We start from the raw sequence: 19428 nt of genomic DNA on the forward strand, positions 1-19428 counted from the left end.
ATTAAACCCTTCTCCTGCGCCCTTCTATGACTATAAAAGAATGCTATTTACAACATGTTTCATGGTGTATTGACACACTGTTTGACCACTTTTATAAAAATTGAAGCACAGTCTTAGCTTCTTATGAAACTCTGCCAATGATGTTTTTGACAATGTAATGTGAGCCTGGTATGTTCCTCTCACTGTTGTCTTTTACATACCTGTGTCTCCAATCAGTACTTGAAAGCATGGTTGGAATTGTGGATTCAATATGTGGCATTAGAGCATTACCACCCAAACCACATGCCAAACGATCCAGTGCCGATTCAGCTACCACGTTATTACTGAAAACACATTAAGAAAGAATTTGTTACGTAGTAATGTCTACAAACAATCCATAAAAAAAAGGAAAAAACGGAATTCCTCAAATGCTACAAGATGCATCTTTTAATGCTGCTGTGCTTCATGAATCCTAATTCCTATCCCTTGCATATCAATAGTGCTTATTTTTTAGAGTATGTATGCTAAAGTATTACACCAAGTACAAAATATATTTATGGAGGAAGATTCAATGCCTGTCTATTTCAATCCCGTGCTAATGAGAGAACATGTAACACTCCTGTTTTGAGTACTCTTTTCTGATGAAAACACCTAAACATGAAAATTTTCAAAACTAATGTACTGAAAGATGAAATCCTACACAAGAGTGGTTGGCTAAATACTTTCTAGGAGGAGGACTCAGTTGACAGTCTCCAGAACTCTACTCATTTACACCACAACTGTATGTGTAAATTCCACAAATTATCTGACAGTTAACCTTATCTCAAAGTTGAAAACACTCACATCAAATCAGATAGACAATCTTCCACATTGTAAATAGCTGCGTTACGTTTCCTTGCTAACCTAGTATGCATATATCAAATGCAAGTGTGCTACGTAGAATTGAACACTACATCTTGCGTTAATTGCATAAGGCAAGTACACCAGAGAGAGGATGCTTGTTTCAACCAGCTACAAATTTGTCCATTCAAGCAGATATGTATGCTTCACCAGCAACGGAATTACAGAACCAAGCAGCCCACTGCACAATAATTCTCCTCCCAATCTTCTTGGTTATACAAGTGTTGATCAACAGAATCACCCGCCACGCATGAACGTATAAAGAAACTAATCATACTGGATTAATGTATGATCTTTGGCCAAGTGTACTTACATAACTGTTGTGAACTATTGGGAATACAATGTGAAATCACAACTTACTTCAATTCTCAGTTTTTGTTTTCTTATTGAAAAGTAGTGCCACATGTAAAATGATAGGTCCTACTTGTTTCACATTCAAAAGTGTATTCCAAAAAAGTACCGGTGTCACTACTGCCAGTTAGAACTATTCAAGAAGACTTGGAACCTTACCACAAGTGTGCACCTGTGTGCTCACAGGCATCCTGCACACTTAATATATTCGTAAATTTAACAGTTTCATTTAACAACATAGAGCAGCCAATATTTCATATACAACCAAGCTTTCAAAGTAGCTTAAATAAGATCAAACAGTGCAACATTTTATAAGTTGGACACAGAGCTAAAGGCCTTTATAATGAAAGATACCTGTCATTATCTTCATCCACAACCTCATCTGTAACACTCCAATCTTCCTCCTCTTCTAGGTCAGTCATCATTTTCAGTATTTCTGGTATCAGTTGTGTGAGATACTTGCCACCAATTTTTCGTAACATAGCTGGAGCAGTTTCTGCTAATGTTACTACAGTTTCCAATGCCAAATGACGCCATGAATCAGGCATATTTCCATCAGAAATGACCTGTGAAAACATCAAACTGCTGTATTGTAATAAAAAACGTGATTCTGTGGATTCTTACTTAACAACTCTCGACAGATCACCTGTCTAATGCATCACTTTTCAGTTCTAGAACAATTATTTGATTAGTAATTTGAAATTATTGTTTTACACGAAATAATATGTGGTTCAGTAGCTAATTAGTAAACTACGAATCCAAAGTGCTTTTAATTAAATTGGTTCTAGATTTCTTTTTATCTCTTATTGCTTCTTTCACCTCTAACAAAGATTCATAAATGAGAAAAATGCCACACTGCACTGGGCTTAAGGAGTTCAAGCTGACCTGTAACTCCTTGCAACCAGTTGGTTACATCAGTTGAGGCTAGAGCAAGGAATATGAGAACTACTTCCAACATCCAACAACTTATGCCAAATAAATATGGACTTCAAACATTCACATTTATTATAAAAGAAAATTCTGTCTCAAAACCTGAAAACGTAAAATTTACTTCAAAGCAAACTGTGACTAGATGAGCTGTTTTATAAGTGTGTTCCAAATAGCTTAAATATAACAAATTTTCCTCTTATTAATGTTATTGGACATCATTTAGCAAAGGCCAATTTGGAAAGATAATATAATAGTAAGTGCATGAATTCAACAACGTGTCAATGCACTCGTTGCTCTGGTGCCACATCACTTGCAGTTGATCAAAATGCTTGTAAAATTCACTGCTGCCTATCCACGGGTTTGTCAACCAAGTGCGCAAAGATACCAGGAAAGCTAAGTTCACATTTGAAGCAGCTGTCATGAAATATTTTGACACCAGTAGGAATAGCTACCAGTGTAAAGCATTTCTCTCTCTGCACTCCCACTTTCATGTTATGCACAGAATACTGATTTTCTTTGCAACACCTTCCTGCATAATATATGGCTGGGAAATACACAACACCTTTATCATCCTGGTAACTGCATGCACTATTTTGTTTATACCCATACACAGTGCCTCCGCAACTGGAGAACTCACAATGCAATATAAAAATCTCAGTCACTAAACAATTTGACTGTCAGTCAAAATTTCTCTCAAATATGTCAAATAGTATCTATATGACAAGCATGTCAAATGAAGCTACACACAGGTAAATAATTTGATAAACACTAAGAACAGAAAATATGATGAAATTGGTGATGTTTGACAAATTACTTGAACATTTTCAGGGGCTTGTTTTAAAATACACACCACGTAATGCAACACAGCACTTTGACATAATGTAACATCATCGTCAAACGAAGAAATGCATAGATTTGTTTGCTACCTAATGTTCAGAAGTTGAAGTAATGTGGCAGCTTTCAGTGGCAGACATTTTGAACTGTGTTTGCATGAAATACTAGGAGAGGCTGGGCCTGAACTACCTCATTTATGGTGCTGCGAACCTCAGCAGCCGATTGTGTGGTAGCCATTACCAAATGCTTTGTCATTTGCATTGCTCATTGTTCTCTGTTTGTATTTCAAAAGGAGTGAAGAGACTAATCCAGGCCACAACCAAGTTTGATTATGACCCTCAACACCAAAAGAGATCAGTGATTCCTGTTCCCATGTGTCAGCTCTGCTTTCACAGAAATACACAATGTGCTGATTGCCCTGCAGGAGATAGGCAGGGCTTGTTTCACCACACCGCTTCTGTGCCGTCTTGCAGTCATAATTCTAGTTTCTTTACGCTCACGGCTGACAGTCAATTTATAATGTCCCCACTCTGCACTGTAGCAACCAGAAAACAAAACCAGCTAAGGTATCCTGACTATGAAGTCTTTCTCTAATGTGCAAATAATGAGTCATTTTCTGTTCTCTTTCTACACTGAGTACCTTGTTGGTTCTGTCTGTGGTCTTACACATGAGTTGCTCAGCTTGAATGCCCACAAAAGTTCAAAATCAATATTCTGTAAGATTTTTGGTTATCAGCTTGTGTGAGAAAAGAAAAATAATGTTGAGAAACACCTTAAATACTGACCTTACGACTTATCTTAGAAGATTAAGGAAAGGCAAACCTACGTTTCTAGCATTTGTAGACTTAGAGAAAGCTTTTGACAACGTTGACTGGGATACTCTCTTTCAAATTCTAAAGGTGGCAGGGGTAAAATACAGGGAGCAAAAGGCTATTTACAATTTGTACAGAAACCAGATGGCAGTTATAAGAGTTGAAGGGCATCAAAGGGAAGCAGTGGTTGGGAAGGGAGTGAGACAGGGTTGTAGCCTATCCCCGATGTTATTCAATCTGTATATTGAGCAAGCAGTAAAGGAAACAAAAGAAAAATTCGGAGTAGGTATTAAAATCCATGGAGAAGAAATAAAAACTTTGAGGTTCATCGATAACATTGTAATTCTGTCAGAGACAGCAAAGGACTTGGAAGAGCAGTTGAATGGAATGGACTGTGTCTTGAAAGGAGGATATAAGATGAACATCAACAAAAGCAAAACGAGGATAATGGAATGTAGTCGAATTAAGTCGGGTGATGCTGAGGGAATTAGATTAGGAAATGAGACACAAAGTAGTAAAGGAGTTTTGGTATTTGGGGAGCAAAATAACTGATGATGGTCGAAGTAGAGAGGATATAAAATGTAGACTGGCAATGGCAGGGAAAGCGTTTCTGAAGAAGAGAAATTTGTTAACATCGAGTATAGATTTAAGTGTCAGGAAGTCATTTCTGAAAGTGTTTGTATGGAGCGTAGCCATGTATGGAAGTGAAACATGGACGATAACTAGTTTGGACAAGAAGAGAATAGAAGCTTTCGAAATGTGGTGCTGCAGAAGAATGCTGAAGATTAGATGGGTAGATCACATAGCTAATGAGGAAGTATTGAATAGGAATGGGGAGAAGAGACGTTTGTGGCACAACTTGACCAGAAGAAGGGATCGATTGGTAGGACATGTTCTGAGGCATCAAGGGATCACCAATTTAGTATTGGAGGGCAGCGTGGAGGGTAAAAATCGTAGAGGGAGACCAAGAGATGAATACACTAAACAGATTCAGAAGGATGTAGGTTGCAGTAGGTACTGGGAGATGAAGGAGCTTGCAGAGGGTAGGGTACCATGGAGGGCTGCATCAAACCAGTCTCAGGACTGAAGACCACAACAACAACAACAACAACAACCATCACCTTCAATCATAGAAGCACTCTAAACAGGCAGGAAAATGCTTCTGTTTCTCAAGAGAGACTATCATTTGTTGAAAGATGATCATTAGAAGTAAACAAAAGACCGTTTTGGGAGGGGGGAAAGGGGGGGGGGGGGGGGGAGACTGTTGGAGTTTCTGCAAAAGCAACCGATGAAGTATAAAGGCTTCCCAAAGACCACTTTTTAATCAGTTAACTACAATCAGTAAGGCTTTGTCTTCAGGCATGTAATATGACAACCTTTTAAATTTGTTCATCTCAAAATTTTGATGCAAAGTTACTAAAAATTGGCACTGAATTTTCAGGTCCCTAATTATGAATTACAATGGTTTTAAAACTAACCAGAGTTGACAACAGCTTTTACCTTAAAAATAGTTAATAAAGCTCCGTACAGCAGAGTACTGATTACCTAAAACAATTTGGGTGAGGAGGGTTGTTATGATAAATGATTTTTCAGATACACGATTTTTATAAAAACATATTGGAGATGAAATTAATACCAAATTAAATATAAAACTGCACATTCAGTATAGCCCCTCTTTCACACTTCCCCATTGTTTACAACATCTGTTAATGTCTTGTCAAATTTTCTATGTTCACAATGTTAATTTGTATTCACTTGAGCATTAACATACCTATAAATTTCCCCTAAATTTACACTTAATGAAACAACATTCATGGAAAACAGGATCTCTTTCAAATAAATAGATATTGTTATTGGGTTGGCTATCAAGTAATGTTTATAAACATTATGCCTTTGTTTTACTACTCCCTAGATCTGCTTCAGTATTAGTCATGAAAAGTTGGAACAAATTGTGGCACACATGCTTTGTTGCCTTTCACTGCCAGACAAACAATATCTAATAATCTTGCACACCAAGACATCTCTTGTTGTGGTGGCTACTTGGATTAACTGATCCAATAGATGTCGGAAAATGATGTATCACTTCAAATGGCCATGCACTTGTGGTCACTACCAACCTCAGCTATCAATACTGTCTGCTAGTATGCTAACATTATGGTAGCCATATTATTTCAGTGTTAACTTGGCCTTGGAATTATGATTATATACCAATGACACCCACTTCCCAATATTTGTAACTAATAATATAGCATAGTTGCAGGCAGGCACAATGAAAAGGCACTTACACATTAGCTTTTGGCCAAAGCCTTCATCTCATACACACCATTCAGTCACTTAAGCAAGCTCACCTTTTGCACATTTCTCAACAGCTCAGACCAGAATGCGACTGTCACGGAGAATGGAAGCAGCAACCTGGGTGCGTGCGTGCGTGCGCGCATGTGTGGTGGGCAGAGAGAGGAATGTGGTAAGGGTAAAATGGGTAACTGCATTGGCAGAGGGTGGCACACGCAGAGGATGGAAGACAAGAATAGGGAGGAGGTGACAGGATAGATGGGATAGAAACTGGTGGAGGGTGTGGGGACAGTAGGTTGCTGTAGGATGAGGCCAAGATAGTTATGGGAGCGGAGTATGTGTTGTAAGGACAACTCTCATCTGTCAATTCTCCCTCTTGTTCTCTCTCACTGTTACTACTCATTCATTCATTCATTCATTCCTGCTGATGCTGTCTCTTCTCACTGTTCCAGGAGAAACTGTGTAATATTCCTACTCTGACCCTGTGCTGTAGGAAAGGAAAACTAAGACGATCCTTGTGTTGGGTAACAAATTGTCTTTAACCGAAAGCTATCCAAATTGCTCAACTCTACATTTCTATGACCAACAGAACCCGGGGTACAAGCCCTGGAAAAATCTGTTTCTGTGTGCAGCGTTGTGGTACTATTGGGTAGTGCATGCTGCCAAATGCATACCAACTGAAAATCCTCGAGAAAACATTCACCAAGCTAAAACAGACTACAATTCTAAAATTTTTGGCAAAAAAGTAGACTTTTCAGTCAAAAAGCTGCAGACGTATTCATACGTCAAATTTATGTAAGATAACTGGTTCCCACTTAAAGGTCATTAAAATTAATACAACACCCTGTTGTTCTTTTATAATGTACTTGCTTCAATAGTAATCTCCATTTTTAACTCCTTTGAAAAGTGTAGAAGTGTTTTTCATTGTATATATTTCATATTACAAGTCTTACAAATAAGACAAAAGAACTGACTACATACTGTAGCCTGGAAAGTCCAAAATGGTCATTAATGTAGGCCCAAATATTATATGCAGCAACACCTTTCTGTAACAATGTCTGAAGTTTTCAATGATGCCCCAGTTCATCAATTGGAAGACCAGAAAAAACTAACTTGCAGTCTTCTCTTTCAAGTAAAAAGTTTGGAGAATGACTTCAAGCATTATCAATCAACAACATACCATATCCGAAGTCCCAGTTCCAAGCTGCTGCTGTTTTCTTTTACTTAAGAGGTACATACAGTGTCATACCTTTCTATAAACGTCTGTCTGTGAATTCTTTTTGTTTCTGCAGATGACCAATAATTTTATTCCCTTAAATCACTTTGACAGCTACAGACCCATCTGTTTCACAAAAGTCGCGTGTGAATTACTTGAGAGAGAGGAAAGAAATCACTTTTAATCAGTAAACGTGAAATTGCAAAATAATATTTATTTTGAGCATGTCCAACAACAAAAAATGCTGCTGCATTTTTCAAACGGCTTATGCTATACTGTTAATAGAATGGGATCACAAACAGGGAGCACTCAGCATAGCAATCATCATTGGAATCACCTTTGTTTCTAATTTCTTCATTTTTTCATTCTTGTTTACTTTTACTTCCAGTTAATAAATGTCAGTGTATGAGACTGACAAGGAGCACACTGCTCTGTAAACTGCTGGCTCTTTGACGACTTCATACTTCTTGTCACAGATGTCTTCTCTCGCACAGACGACGACAAAAATCTGGTCAGATGGTTTTCGACTTTTTTTCTGCTTATTGCTGTTTTACATTGACTGATTATCTTTTGATGAAGTTGGTAAATCTTTATTTTGGGCCTCTACTTTTCTTCATATTCTTCCGGTACAGTACAAACAGCGATATTCAAGGCATGCAGTTCTCTGGCCATTGGCCATTCGGAATTCTATTTTTGATTATTTTTCCGTTGATCTGGTATGGCAGTTACAGTTTTGGATGGTTGAGCCAGTAGTATGCATTATGGTCTATGCACTACAGAGATCTTGGCAGTGACCTGTTTTGTTGCTGTGGCGAATGATTTGATGAAAGTAGGGGACTGTACTGACTGAAATACCTTCTTCGCTGCACATACAGTACACATCTAGATCTTCCACAATCCCCTACCAATAAATACTGAGCATTTTCAGCTCCTCGAAATGTTGCTGTTCGAAAAATTAACCTCTTCAGGTGTAGCTGTACAATGGGTACCTGTTTCATGTGCACAGACTGCATCTGCCACACATACGGCTGACTGCACTACCACAAGCAACCGAGGGTCTCATGACCGCTGTTAAAACTTAATCATAATTAAGTTGTCTCAGAACTAATGTTAAACAACAGTTAACAAAATACATTCAGCTGATCAGGAATTTAATTGCAGTTAACTCCTTGTGTTACAAAGGAAAGTGCCGATGATATATGCAAAAATGATACTCGCTGTCTGTCGTGCTTATGCATGCTTTTCAGTTTATCATCATAACATACCAGAGCTGCACTATACAGAGCAAGAAAAGGAAGCCTAATGTCTCAAAATTTGAAACTGATATTATTTTAGAGCTGGTCAGCTGTAACGCAAAAACTTTACAATACAAAAAAAAGGGTAGGTGTAGTGTTAAGAAGATTCTGGACTCTTCAACAGCTTGAACGGTGGATAATGCTGTACTACGATCTGACCTACACACAAGTAGAAATTATTGTTAACATACTTCATCATATACATTCCTGGAAATGGAAAAAAGAACACATTGACACCGGTGTGTCAGACCCACCATACTTGCTCCGGACACTGCGAGAGGGCTGTACAAGCAATGATCACACGCACGGCACAGCCGACACACCAGGAACCGCAGTGTTGGCCGTCGAATGGCGCTAGCTGCACAGCATTTGTGCACCGCCACCGTCAGTGTCAGCCAGTTTGCCGTGGCATACGGAGCTCCATCGCAGTCTTCAACACTGGTAGCATGCCGCGACAGCGTGGACGTGAACCGTATGTGCAGTTGACGGACTTTGAGCGAGGGCGTATAGTGGGCATGCGGGAGGCCGGGTGGACGTACCGCCGAATTGCTCAACACGTGGGGCGTGAGGTCTCCACAGTACATCGATGTTGTCGCCAGTGGTCGGCGGAAGGTGCACGTGCCCGTCGACCTGGGACCGGACCGCAGCGACGCACGGATGCACGCCAAGACCGTAGGATCCTACGCAGTGTCGTAGGGGACCGCACCGCCACTTCCCAGCAAATTAGGGACACTGTTGCTCCTGGGGTATCGGCGAGGACAATTCGCAACCGTCTCCATGAAGCTGGGCTACGGTCCCGCACACCGTTAGGCCGTCTTCCGCTCACGCCCCAACATCGTGCAGCCCGCCTCCAGTGGTGTCGCGACAGGCGTGAATGGAGGGACGAATGGAGACGTGTCGTCTTCAGCGATGAGAGTCGCTTCTGCCTTGGTGCCAATGATGGTCGTATGCGTGTTTGGCGCCGTGCAGGTGAGCGCCACAATCAGGACTGCATACGACCGAGGCACACAGGGCCAACACCCGGCATCATGGTGTGGGGAGCGATCTCCTACACTGGCCGTACACCACTGGTGATCGTCGAGGGGACACTGAATAGTGCACGGTACATCCAAACCGTCATCGAACCCATCATTCTACCATTCCTAGACCGGCAAGGGAACTTGCTGTTCCAACAGGACAATGCACGTCCGCATGTATCCCGTGCCACCCAACGTGCTCTAGAAGGTGTAAGTCAACTACCCTGGAAAGCAAGATCTCCGGATCTGTCCCCCATTGAGCATGTTTGGGACTGGATGAAGCGTCGTCTCACGCGGTCTGCACGTCCAGCACGAACGCTGGTCCAACTGAGGCGCCAGGTGGAAATGGCATGGCAAGCCTTCCACAGGACTACATCCAGCATCTCTACGATCGTCTCCATGGGAGAATAGCAGCCTGCATTGCTGCGAAAGGTGGATATACACTGTACTAGTGCAGACATTGTGCATGCTCTGTTGCCTGTGTTTATGTGCCTGTGGTTCTGTCAGTGTGATCATGTGATGTATCTGACCCCAGGAATGTGTCAATAAAGTTTCCCCTTCCTGGGACAATGAATTCACGGTGTTCTTATTTCAATTTCCAGGAGTGTAGATTTCAAGATCGAGATTGATTTTGTACTTTCATTTGAATGGAAGAGGTTTGTCAATCTTGCTCATTATCAATGAAAAAGATATTTACTGACAAGATATCACGAGGCAGTCAATAAAACCAGAACACACACACACACACACACACACACACACACACACACACACACACACAAAGTTTCGTAGTACAAAAAGTTCCAGTGTGTAACTTGGGTTTACTTTCTGACATACACTGACAATTATGTTAAGATTTCTGACCACTGGATAACATTTCAAAATGTGTCCTTTACAATAAGAGCAGCAAATAGATTATTTACAATAAATAACATCGGCTACTGCATGTAATACTTCTATTAAATCAAATGTGTGTGTGGTTTGTTGTGTCTTTATATACATTACTTTTTAGGTAGGTGGACACAAGCTAGCTTCTTTTTTTTTTTTTTTTTTTGTGGTTTTAGGGCGCACAACTTCAATGGTCATTAGCGCCCTGACTACTCTAAGAATGCACCGCGAGGCACAAGTTGACCACAACAACTAAAAGGGAAAACACGATAAAAGACAGACTGACAGGCATAGGATTAAAAAACAGCATCATCAAATGTCCTTAGCGAGGTGTGTCAAATTGATAAAACGAAGAACACGAGCAGCTGCTCGCAAGCTAGCTTCCTTTACCTTCACAGCTCACAACACACTCAATTATGCTACGGCTTAAACGGAGCAGCCACCTCTCCATGTCAGTATATTGTGTAAAGACTATATTTACAAATGTCATTATTTGATGTTTAACTATGACAAATTGTATGAAAATGACATGCTTTTGATAGACCATCACTGAGCCATAGTAGCGAAGTCCACTGTACCTGCAACTCCAGGAAATACATCAAGTATGCTGAAGCCATTTACCACGGAATGCGATTCTATTCCGGAAGGAAACTTTATTTATTGTGGAGACATTTCTGCTATGATCCCCGAAGCATCACTATAATTCTTTGTGCTGTTGTACTACGTACATTAGCGCTGTCACCACCAACTATATAAAACGCACTAATTGCATATGTCCTGAAGTCATTCTATCTGTTCACCTGCGAGACGGGGTTACTCTCATACGTAAAAAATTCCAACCTCTCACTGATTTGACCTAATAACCACTACATTATTTCTTCTGAACAACAAAATCTAACTTCAAATGTCCTCTGTAATCTTCAAAAGGATTTGCCCTTTTCACATGTATACCAATAAGGCTGTAGTGACTGTATGTTGTCAAGATAACATTGTCCATTTTCTAGCCCTCCTGAAACATCAAAATGCACCACCGTCTTGATACAGTACGTGTTTACTTTATTCTAATCACTATGAGTTCAAGATACACAAGCCTCCAACCTCCGTCAACTTTACCTGTTATCAACTAACTTACTTAACTTTAACCAAGGTTCATGTACGCTAATTTTGCAATGACTACAGTTAATAGCCAATTTAACACAATGAATGCTGCTGCCTTATCCAGTTGACCATTAACCTTTTTCATGATATAAACTTCTACTACACCACCACCTTTCCATTCCTGAAGCAGCTCATGTGTCTTCAAGTACATCATGTCCCTGCAGCTGACAACTTCACTGCTGTACTTTGTTACTTTGTAGGAGTGGCTGTCAAACGCCTACTTGCTAAGCGTATTAGCATTTAGCAGCTCATGTACTTCAGCAGCTTTTGCTGTGTCAATCCAGAGCATGCCAATTTTAAATTACTTGCCCATGCTGATCCTTATTTCTATGGAGTGGGGATAATAAATTTAAAAGTTTTCTTCCTTTTCCCCATGTAATGGATCTGGGAGATGTGTTATTTTCTACCGGATTTGTCGATACCAAATTGTAAAGGTTTTTATATATTTTTGTCACAATATTTTTTATTGTAATTTGCCTTATTATACGTTAATTTACTTATATTTTTGAGAGTGAAAGCATATTGATTACTATTAGTCAATGTGACGAAGAATATCAAAGAGACTGATTACAAGTGGAAGCTTGTGTGTTGTGTAAAATGTCTTTGACGCTGGAGTCGTCTTTGACTGTACTCAGTCGGCAGTGAACTCGTGGTGTGTGTTGAAGGTAGAACAGTGTGCAGGTCGCCGTCATAATAATTTGGAAGTGAACAGAAAAAAATGAATTATGTTACTACTTTTTCTATATAAACTTTAAGAAGAAACCACATTCGAAGAAATGGTATTTGAAGCACCAAAAATGACGCAAACGCATTGAACCAGGTCATTTCTGCAGCCGATGAAACTGCATTGTGGAATCATACTTCCACTAGACAACTGAAGCCAAGACAAATATCGTCTCGTAAACATTTCACGGAAACAGTACTCTCACGAAATATGCCAAATTTAAGTAAATAAAAAATAGTGAGCATATTCCACCCAGTAACGTGCCTTGTAACTAGAATGGCCTTGAGTAGTTTTATCAGATTCCTCAAATGAACTGGCACAACAGCACACCATGAGATAGGACTTCTTTTCCAGTGCTCACAAAAGCACTCTCAAGTGTACAGTGTAAATAAATTAGCTGTGCTCACAGAACCCCAGCCCAGAAAACCCAGATTCACATAAAACTTATCCACCTATTACCAGCCAGACATCCAAGGGGAGTATACAAGACAGTCAAAGATCAGACTGCAGCAGAAACAGTGCCGCAAAGATCTCAGAGCCTTGTGCTCGCTGAAAAATAAATGTGCTAACTCATGAATTGTCAACCCTTGAGAGGGAAATAGTCAGATGGAATACAGGGAGACTGTGGCATGGGAAACGAAGAAATGTTACAATGGCTCATGACCTTGTGAACAGCGTCATGGACTCACAAGAGAGACAAGTGACCTATGGGAACACGCGAAAAGATTAAGGTAAGAAGAACTGCACTGCTGGGTGTTAATACTGAAGAAAATAAAAAGTTATTAACATGAATCATTGGAGAAAATCTTCTAACTACTGTGGACGAGTTAACTCTTCATGCTCTGTCACTCCCCAGTTGCTGAGTGCATGTTTAAACATGGTCCTGGGCTTCCCTGAAGTGCCATTGATGCGTTTGTGTGTCCTGTTCTGCCAACTTCACTACTGCCAGCAAGTTACTTCCATATCTCCGTGAATAAAACCTCATTTCAATATCTTAAACTGTTTATGAAGTATCATGATTGTTATGCTCATGACTCCCGATGGCAGGGACACAAATGGGCATGGTGCGCATGACTGCCCATCAGATATAAAAACCAGTAACTCGAGAACGAAATAAGGTATCGCCCCACTCTCAGAGTTAAATAAAATGTCGATATCTTATCTACATTTTGTCTACAACAATGTACAGGCTAAAACCAACCGCACACAAAGTTTATGTTGTGTGTTTTTACCTCTGCAAACACACTAACGTTCTACTTAATTTTATGCAGTGTAGTAACTAGCTTTAGTTTTTAGTTTAGTTTTAGTTATGTCGTGTTCCGTAGATCATTTTCCCGATTATTTTATTGATAAGATGTGGCACTAGATCAGTGACGGCCACGGCATGCCAAACTGCACGCATGTACAGATGTGCTGCACGCGTGCCGTCCAGGGCTTGGTCCGCCTCGCCACTACTCTGCTTTCCTCAGTCTTTCGCGGCACTGCTCGACACGGCGCAACATTAGACTAGCTGTGCAATGCGACATCTTTTCATCCGGCATAGGGTGAGTTAGTTGATTCGTCTTGGCAGCCATGTTTATTCTTCGCTATTTGTTAGTGATTCGTAGGAAGTTTATAAGTACTGTACAGTGGTTGTTGCAATGGAACACACATTCACGAAGTGGCGGGCAGGGTAGTGACACAACGCCACAAGCCTTCAGAGCTGAATGGGAATTGCAATATTTTTTCGAAGAGAAGATGAAAATTCTCAATGTCTATTACGCAGTCGCATACTCACCGGGCACCACAAATTTGCAATAGAACAGCATTATAACACCGCACACAAAGAACTTAATGATTTAGTTGGGGCTGATAGATCAAACGAGTTGGCGGAATTAAGAAGACATAGTGTTATGCAGCGAGACGGACCGAACGTGAGTACCCCTTACAAATCTTTGTGTTTCTCATGTTTGTATTCCTACATATTTGTCGTTAGAATTCGAATTTAGAGTTCACTCAATTTTTGTTTGGAACTCTTGACGCCACTGGAAGTAAAGTAGTTTAGTGAAATTAGTCTTTCCAGACAGACAATAGCGGATGTCTACAGGCAGTTAATTGATAGTGCCTGCAAGTTTATTGCATTCTCGATTGCTTTGGACGAGTCGACAGACATTTTGGATACAGCACAACTAGCGATTTATGTTCGTGGAGTCGACACAAATTTGCACGTGACAGAAGAACTGTTAAGATTTAGTACCAATGAAAGACACAACGAGGGGTACCGACTCACTATAAGCAGTTGAAGAGGCAGCTGAAGCCGTTGACCTGAAGTGGAAAATGTTATGTTTCAGTCACCAGCAATTCGAGGGCTCAAAATAGGCTTGTAGCATTGTTGCGTAAAAAACTAGGACGATCGACGTAAGATTTGTACGGAATCATTGTTTTGTACACCAAGAAACTCTTTGTGCTAAATATGCAAATTTGGAGCACGTGATGAAGTTGGTAGTCACCAAAGTAAATTTTTTGAACGCATGGCTAAGTACACCGTCAGTTTAAACAGTTTCTCATGAAACTGAACGAAGAGTACGGAGATGATATTTACCACTGGGAAATACATTGGTTAAGTTGAGGGTCATGCCTCGGGAGATTTTTCAATTTAAGACTCGCTATTGTTGAGCTCCTGAAGAAAAAAGGAAAGGCAGAAACAAAATTAGAAGATCCAAAATGGATTGCAGACTTCGCCTTTTCAGTTGATCTGACTGCACACTTGAACGCTCTCAATAAGAATTTGCAAGGTAAGAAGCAGCTTATTTCTGATCTGATGAAAAAAGTGGATGCATTTAATAAGAAACTCACATTGGGGAAGGAACAACTCATGACAAAGAATACAGCCCATTTGAGAAAACGCAACTTCTGACGAATACGTTTCTGTGTTGGAGGAACTACAGGCACAATTTTGTAAACGTTTTCAGGACATTGCCAGTCTGACATCTGTCCTTAAACTATTTTCTAGACCCTTTGCCGTTTCAGTTGAAAGTGCCCCAGTACATTTGCAAATGGAATTGATCGATCTCCAGTGTAATTCCCGTTTAAAGGACAACTTTTTTTACGAAGGTTTTCCTCGGGAAGAGTTTGCCTGTCTCCACAATGAGGCTGCAAAAGTTATATCAACGTTTGGATCGACATACGTGTGCGAAAGGTTTTTTTTGCCTATGAAACTAAATAAGTCACGATTACGTGGCAATCTGAGTGACGAAAATACGAGAAACTGACTACGTTTATCCATGTGCTGTCAGTTTGTGCCGGATATGAACTTTATTATATCTACAGCGAACCAAAAATAATTAAATTAATGGTGATAATTTTGTTGTATTTGTCATATGTTTTGTTGAGAATTGTAGTTATTGCAAATTCTGTACAGTAGTTCCAGATAATAAAATTTGCTTGTTTCAAATGTAGTTGGAATCACTTATTCCACATCATACTGCATGCTGTAGACTACTTTTACATCCGCTTCTATATCTCAGCTTAAATGTTGTAAGAATTTTACGAGTGACGATCTGAGAAGCACAATATTGTTGGTGTAATGCAGTTTCAAACCCCAGCGTTATTGTTATTTTTCTGTAGGTGTACCAACAGCCAACAAAGATTCAGTAGTGCTCAACATGATGTGTTGTATAGAACTTAATATTATCAAATGTCATAATATGAAACTAAGCCACATGGTAGCAGGGCGGTATTCTTTACGCGAATGCACTGTCGCATGTGGTGTGTTCGTAGTTCCGCGCATGCGCGCGCACTCAGCCGGTGTGGTAGTGGGGGACGTGTGGCGTCAGAAGGGAGCGATCCGCACGCGTTCTTGGCCGTCCCTGCACTAGATACACACACACACACACACACACACACACACACACACACACACACACACACAAATAGTACTAACATTAATATTACTGAAATTTTTAGTTCTACACATGCAACTACATTTAGAGATACCCTTTTTTTTTTACCATTTCTGAAACAGAAACTCATCCATGGAGTAGGAGGAGTTGCCCAAAAAAAATGATTTTAAGCTAGATTTAAAACTTTATCTGCTAACTGCCAGACACTTTATGTTGTTGGGCAAATGATCAAAGATTTTTGTTGCTGAGTAACACACTCCTTTTTGAGTGACTAACAGCTTCAATAACGGATAGGAAAGGTCATTTTTCCCTCTAGTGCTATACGTATGAACATCACTGTTCTTCGCGAATTGAGATGGATTATTTGTAACGAATTTCATTAGCGAATATATGTACTTTGATGGTACAGTTAAAATACCTAACTCCTTGAATAGGTGCCTACATGACATCCTTGGGTGAACACCACGAATTATTTTCACTGCTCTCTTTTGTGCAACCAATACTTTATGTCTAAGTGGTGAGTTACCCCAGAACACTATTCCTTAAGACATTATTGAGTGGAAATATGCAAATTACATTAGGAGACTGATGTGTTTATTAACAAGACTAGCAATTATACAAAGAGCGAAAGAAGCTGAACTTAGTCGTTTGAGAAGCTCAGTAATATGCTTCTTCCAGTTCAAGCTGTTCAGTGTACAGAACTGGATATAGTGAGTTTTATTCAAAATTAAGGGAGAGTCCATTTCCTGAGAACTAGCAAGCTACTATTGTTGCGTTCTTTAGTTCCATAATTAGTTTGATGTAGCTCTTCAGGACAACTCATCTGTATTCATCATTCCTTGGCGTCCCTCTACAATTTTTAATACTCGGACTTCCCTCCATTATCAAACTAACTATTCCTTAATGCCCCAGAATATGTCCTATCAATCAATCCCTTCTTTTAGTTTAAGTTGTGCCATAACCCCCCCCCCCCCCCCCCAAATGCGATTTAAAACCACCTCATTAGTTTCACTATCAACCGATTCAACCTTCAGCATTATTATATTTTTTTTTTTTTTTTTTTTTTTTTTTTTTTTTTTTTTTTTTTTTTTTTTTTTTTTTTTTTTTTTAGCCTTACATTTCAAACGCTTCTATCTTCCGCACGCTGTATTTAATAGCACTACATTTGGATTTCAGAGAGTTGGGATTTCCTTTATCTGCAAGATAAGTCCTAGGATCAGGACTGCCTCACATGTTCTTACATTTGTCCAAAACCCAGAATGGTCTTCCATGAGGTCAGTTTCTATTATTTTTTTAATTCCTCTGTAAATGTTGTTGTTGTTGTTGTTGTTGTCTTCAGTCCTGAGACTGGTTTGATGCAGCTCTCCATGCTACTCTATCCTGTCCAAGTTTCTTCATCTCCCAGTACTTACTACAACCTACATCCTTCTGAATCTGCTTAGTGTATTCATCTCTTGGTCTCCCTCTACGATTTTTACCCTCCAAGCTGCCCTCCAATGCTGAATTTGTGATCCCTTCATGCCTCAGAACATGTCCTACCAATCGGTCCCTTCTCGTCAAGTTGTGCCACAAACTCCCCTTCTCCCCAATTCCATTCAATACCTCCTCATTAGTTATGTGATCTACCCATCTAATCTTCAGCATTCTTCTGTAGCACCACATTTCGAAAGCTTCTATTCTCTTCTTGTCCAAACTATTTATCGTCCATGTTTCACTTCCATACATGGCTACACTCCATACAAATACTTTCAGAAATGACTTCCTGACACTTAAATCTATACTCGATGTAAACATATTTCTCTTTTTCAGAAACACTTTCCTTGCCATTGCCAGTCTACATTTTATATCCTCTCTACTTCGACCATCATCAGTTATTTTGCTCCCCAAATAGCAAAACTCCGTTACTACTTTAAGTGTCTCATTTCCTAATCTAATTCCTCAGCATCACCCGACTTAATTCGACTACATTCCATTATCCTCGTTTTGCTTTTGTTGATGTTCATCTAAAATCCTCCTTTCAAGACACTGTCCATTCCATTCAACTGCTCTTCCAAGTCCTTTTCTGTCTCTGACAGAATTACAATGTCATCTGTAAATAATCTGTGAGTATTTTGAAATTATGACCTGTTAAATTGATGTTTTGGTAATATTCAAATCTGTGAGGACCTGCTTCCTTTTTGAAAGGATACAGAATTCAGCTGAACTGAATTCAGGTATTTTCTCACAATCATTCGACGTGTGAAAATTTCTGAAGCCTTGTTGTTTATAAACAAGCAAGCATGTGTACAACTAATTTTATTAAAAATTTAACAATAATTAGATGTGATGAGTACAACAAACTTATTATATATAGCTGATATCCTATACATAAATTCCAAACGGTTCACAAGAACACCACCTTTTACAAGCTGCACATTATTTTATTAATGCAACAGATGACTTTCACTTATTTAAAAAAGTATCCCCAGAGGGTGACAGTAAACCATCTAATTCTTTATCTGAAAACCATGCATCCTTCCTCTACGTGGAAATCCAGCTGAAAACCTTCACTTTTCTGTGCACTAACTGTGGTTTTGTAACATAATATTTCAATTGCCATTTTCAATGAGAATATGCTGGCCAACAGAAGAAGACACCCTGCACCTTGTCAGAAGGCAGAGGGCATAACATTCTCATCTGACCAGCAGGCCCTTCCAGTCACCCAGTCACTACAAATGGCTGGTCAGATCACTAAAATGGAGGAAATGAGGTAATTCAACTGAATTAAAATGACAAAGGATGGAGAGACATAAATGAATTAAAAGATTATGTCAGAACAACCCACGAGCCACGGCAGTAAATATATGCTGCACAATAACTTCCTTCTCCCTTTGGAAGTGGTATCAGGGTTTAATGACACAATGAAACTACTTCAATCAGCATTTCAGCATGGAGCTTGTTGATGGGTGTTGGTGTAGCAGTGAAAGAATGATCGAAAAACTTGTCACTGGCTCAGCTGAAGAAAATTGGGGACTACAGACCAATATACCAACAGACGAGAAAGTATCGTGTGCTGTGCTAATGTGAGTGGGAGGCCCAGAGTTCAAAACATAATTAAAATTTAAACACTTGTTCCTCACCGTATGTTGGAGATGCTGAGTCAGAGAAAGGCA

The 19428-nt window shown here is 39.7% G+C and overlaps 1 protein-coding gene across 1 annotated transcript in view; it reads right to left on the reverse strand.

The window, feature by feature from the left end:
* LOC124775017 (importin-5) overlaps positions 1-19428 on the reverse strand; it is a 171135-nt gene that overhangs the window by 110604 nt on the left and 41103 nt on the right. The window contains exons 7-8 of the mRNA XM_047249777.1: positions 1585-1796; positions 201-323 (exon numbers count right to left, since the gene is read on the reverse strand). Coding sequence (XP_047105733.1) covers positions 201-323; positions 1585-1796 — 335 coding nt within the window. The remainder of the gene's footprint in view (positions 1-200; positions 324-1584; positions 1797-19428) is intronic.

The sequence above is a fragment of the Schistocerca piceifrons genome, chromosome 2 (assembly GCF_021461385.2).
Source record: "Schistocerca piceifrons isolate TAMUIC-IGC-003096 chromosome 2, iqSchPice1.1, whole genome shotgun sequence".
NCBI lineage: Eukaryota > Metazoa > Arthropoda > Insecta > Orthoptera > Acrididae > Schistocerca > Schistocerca piceifrons.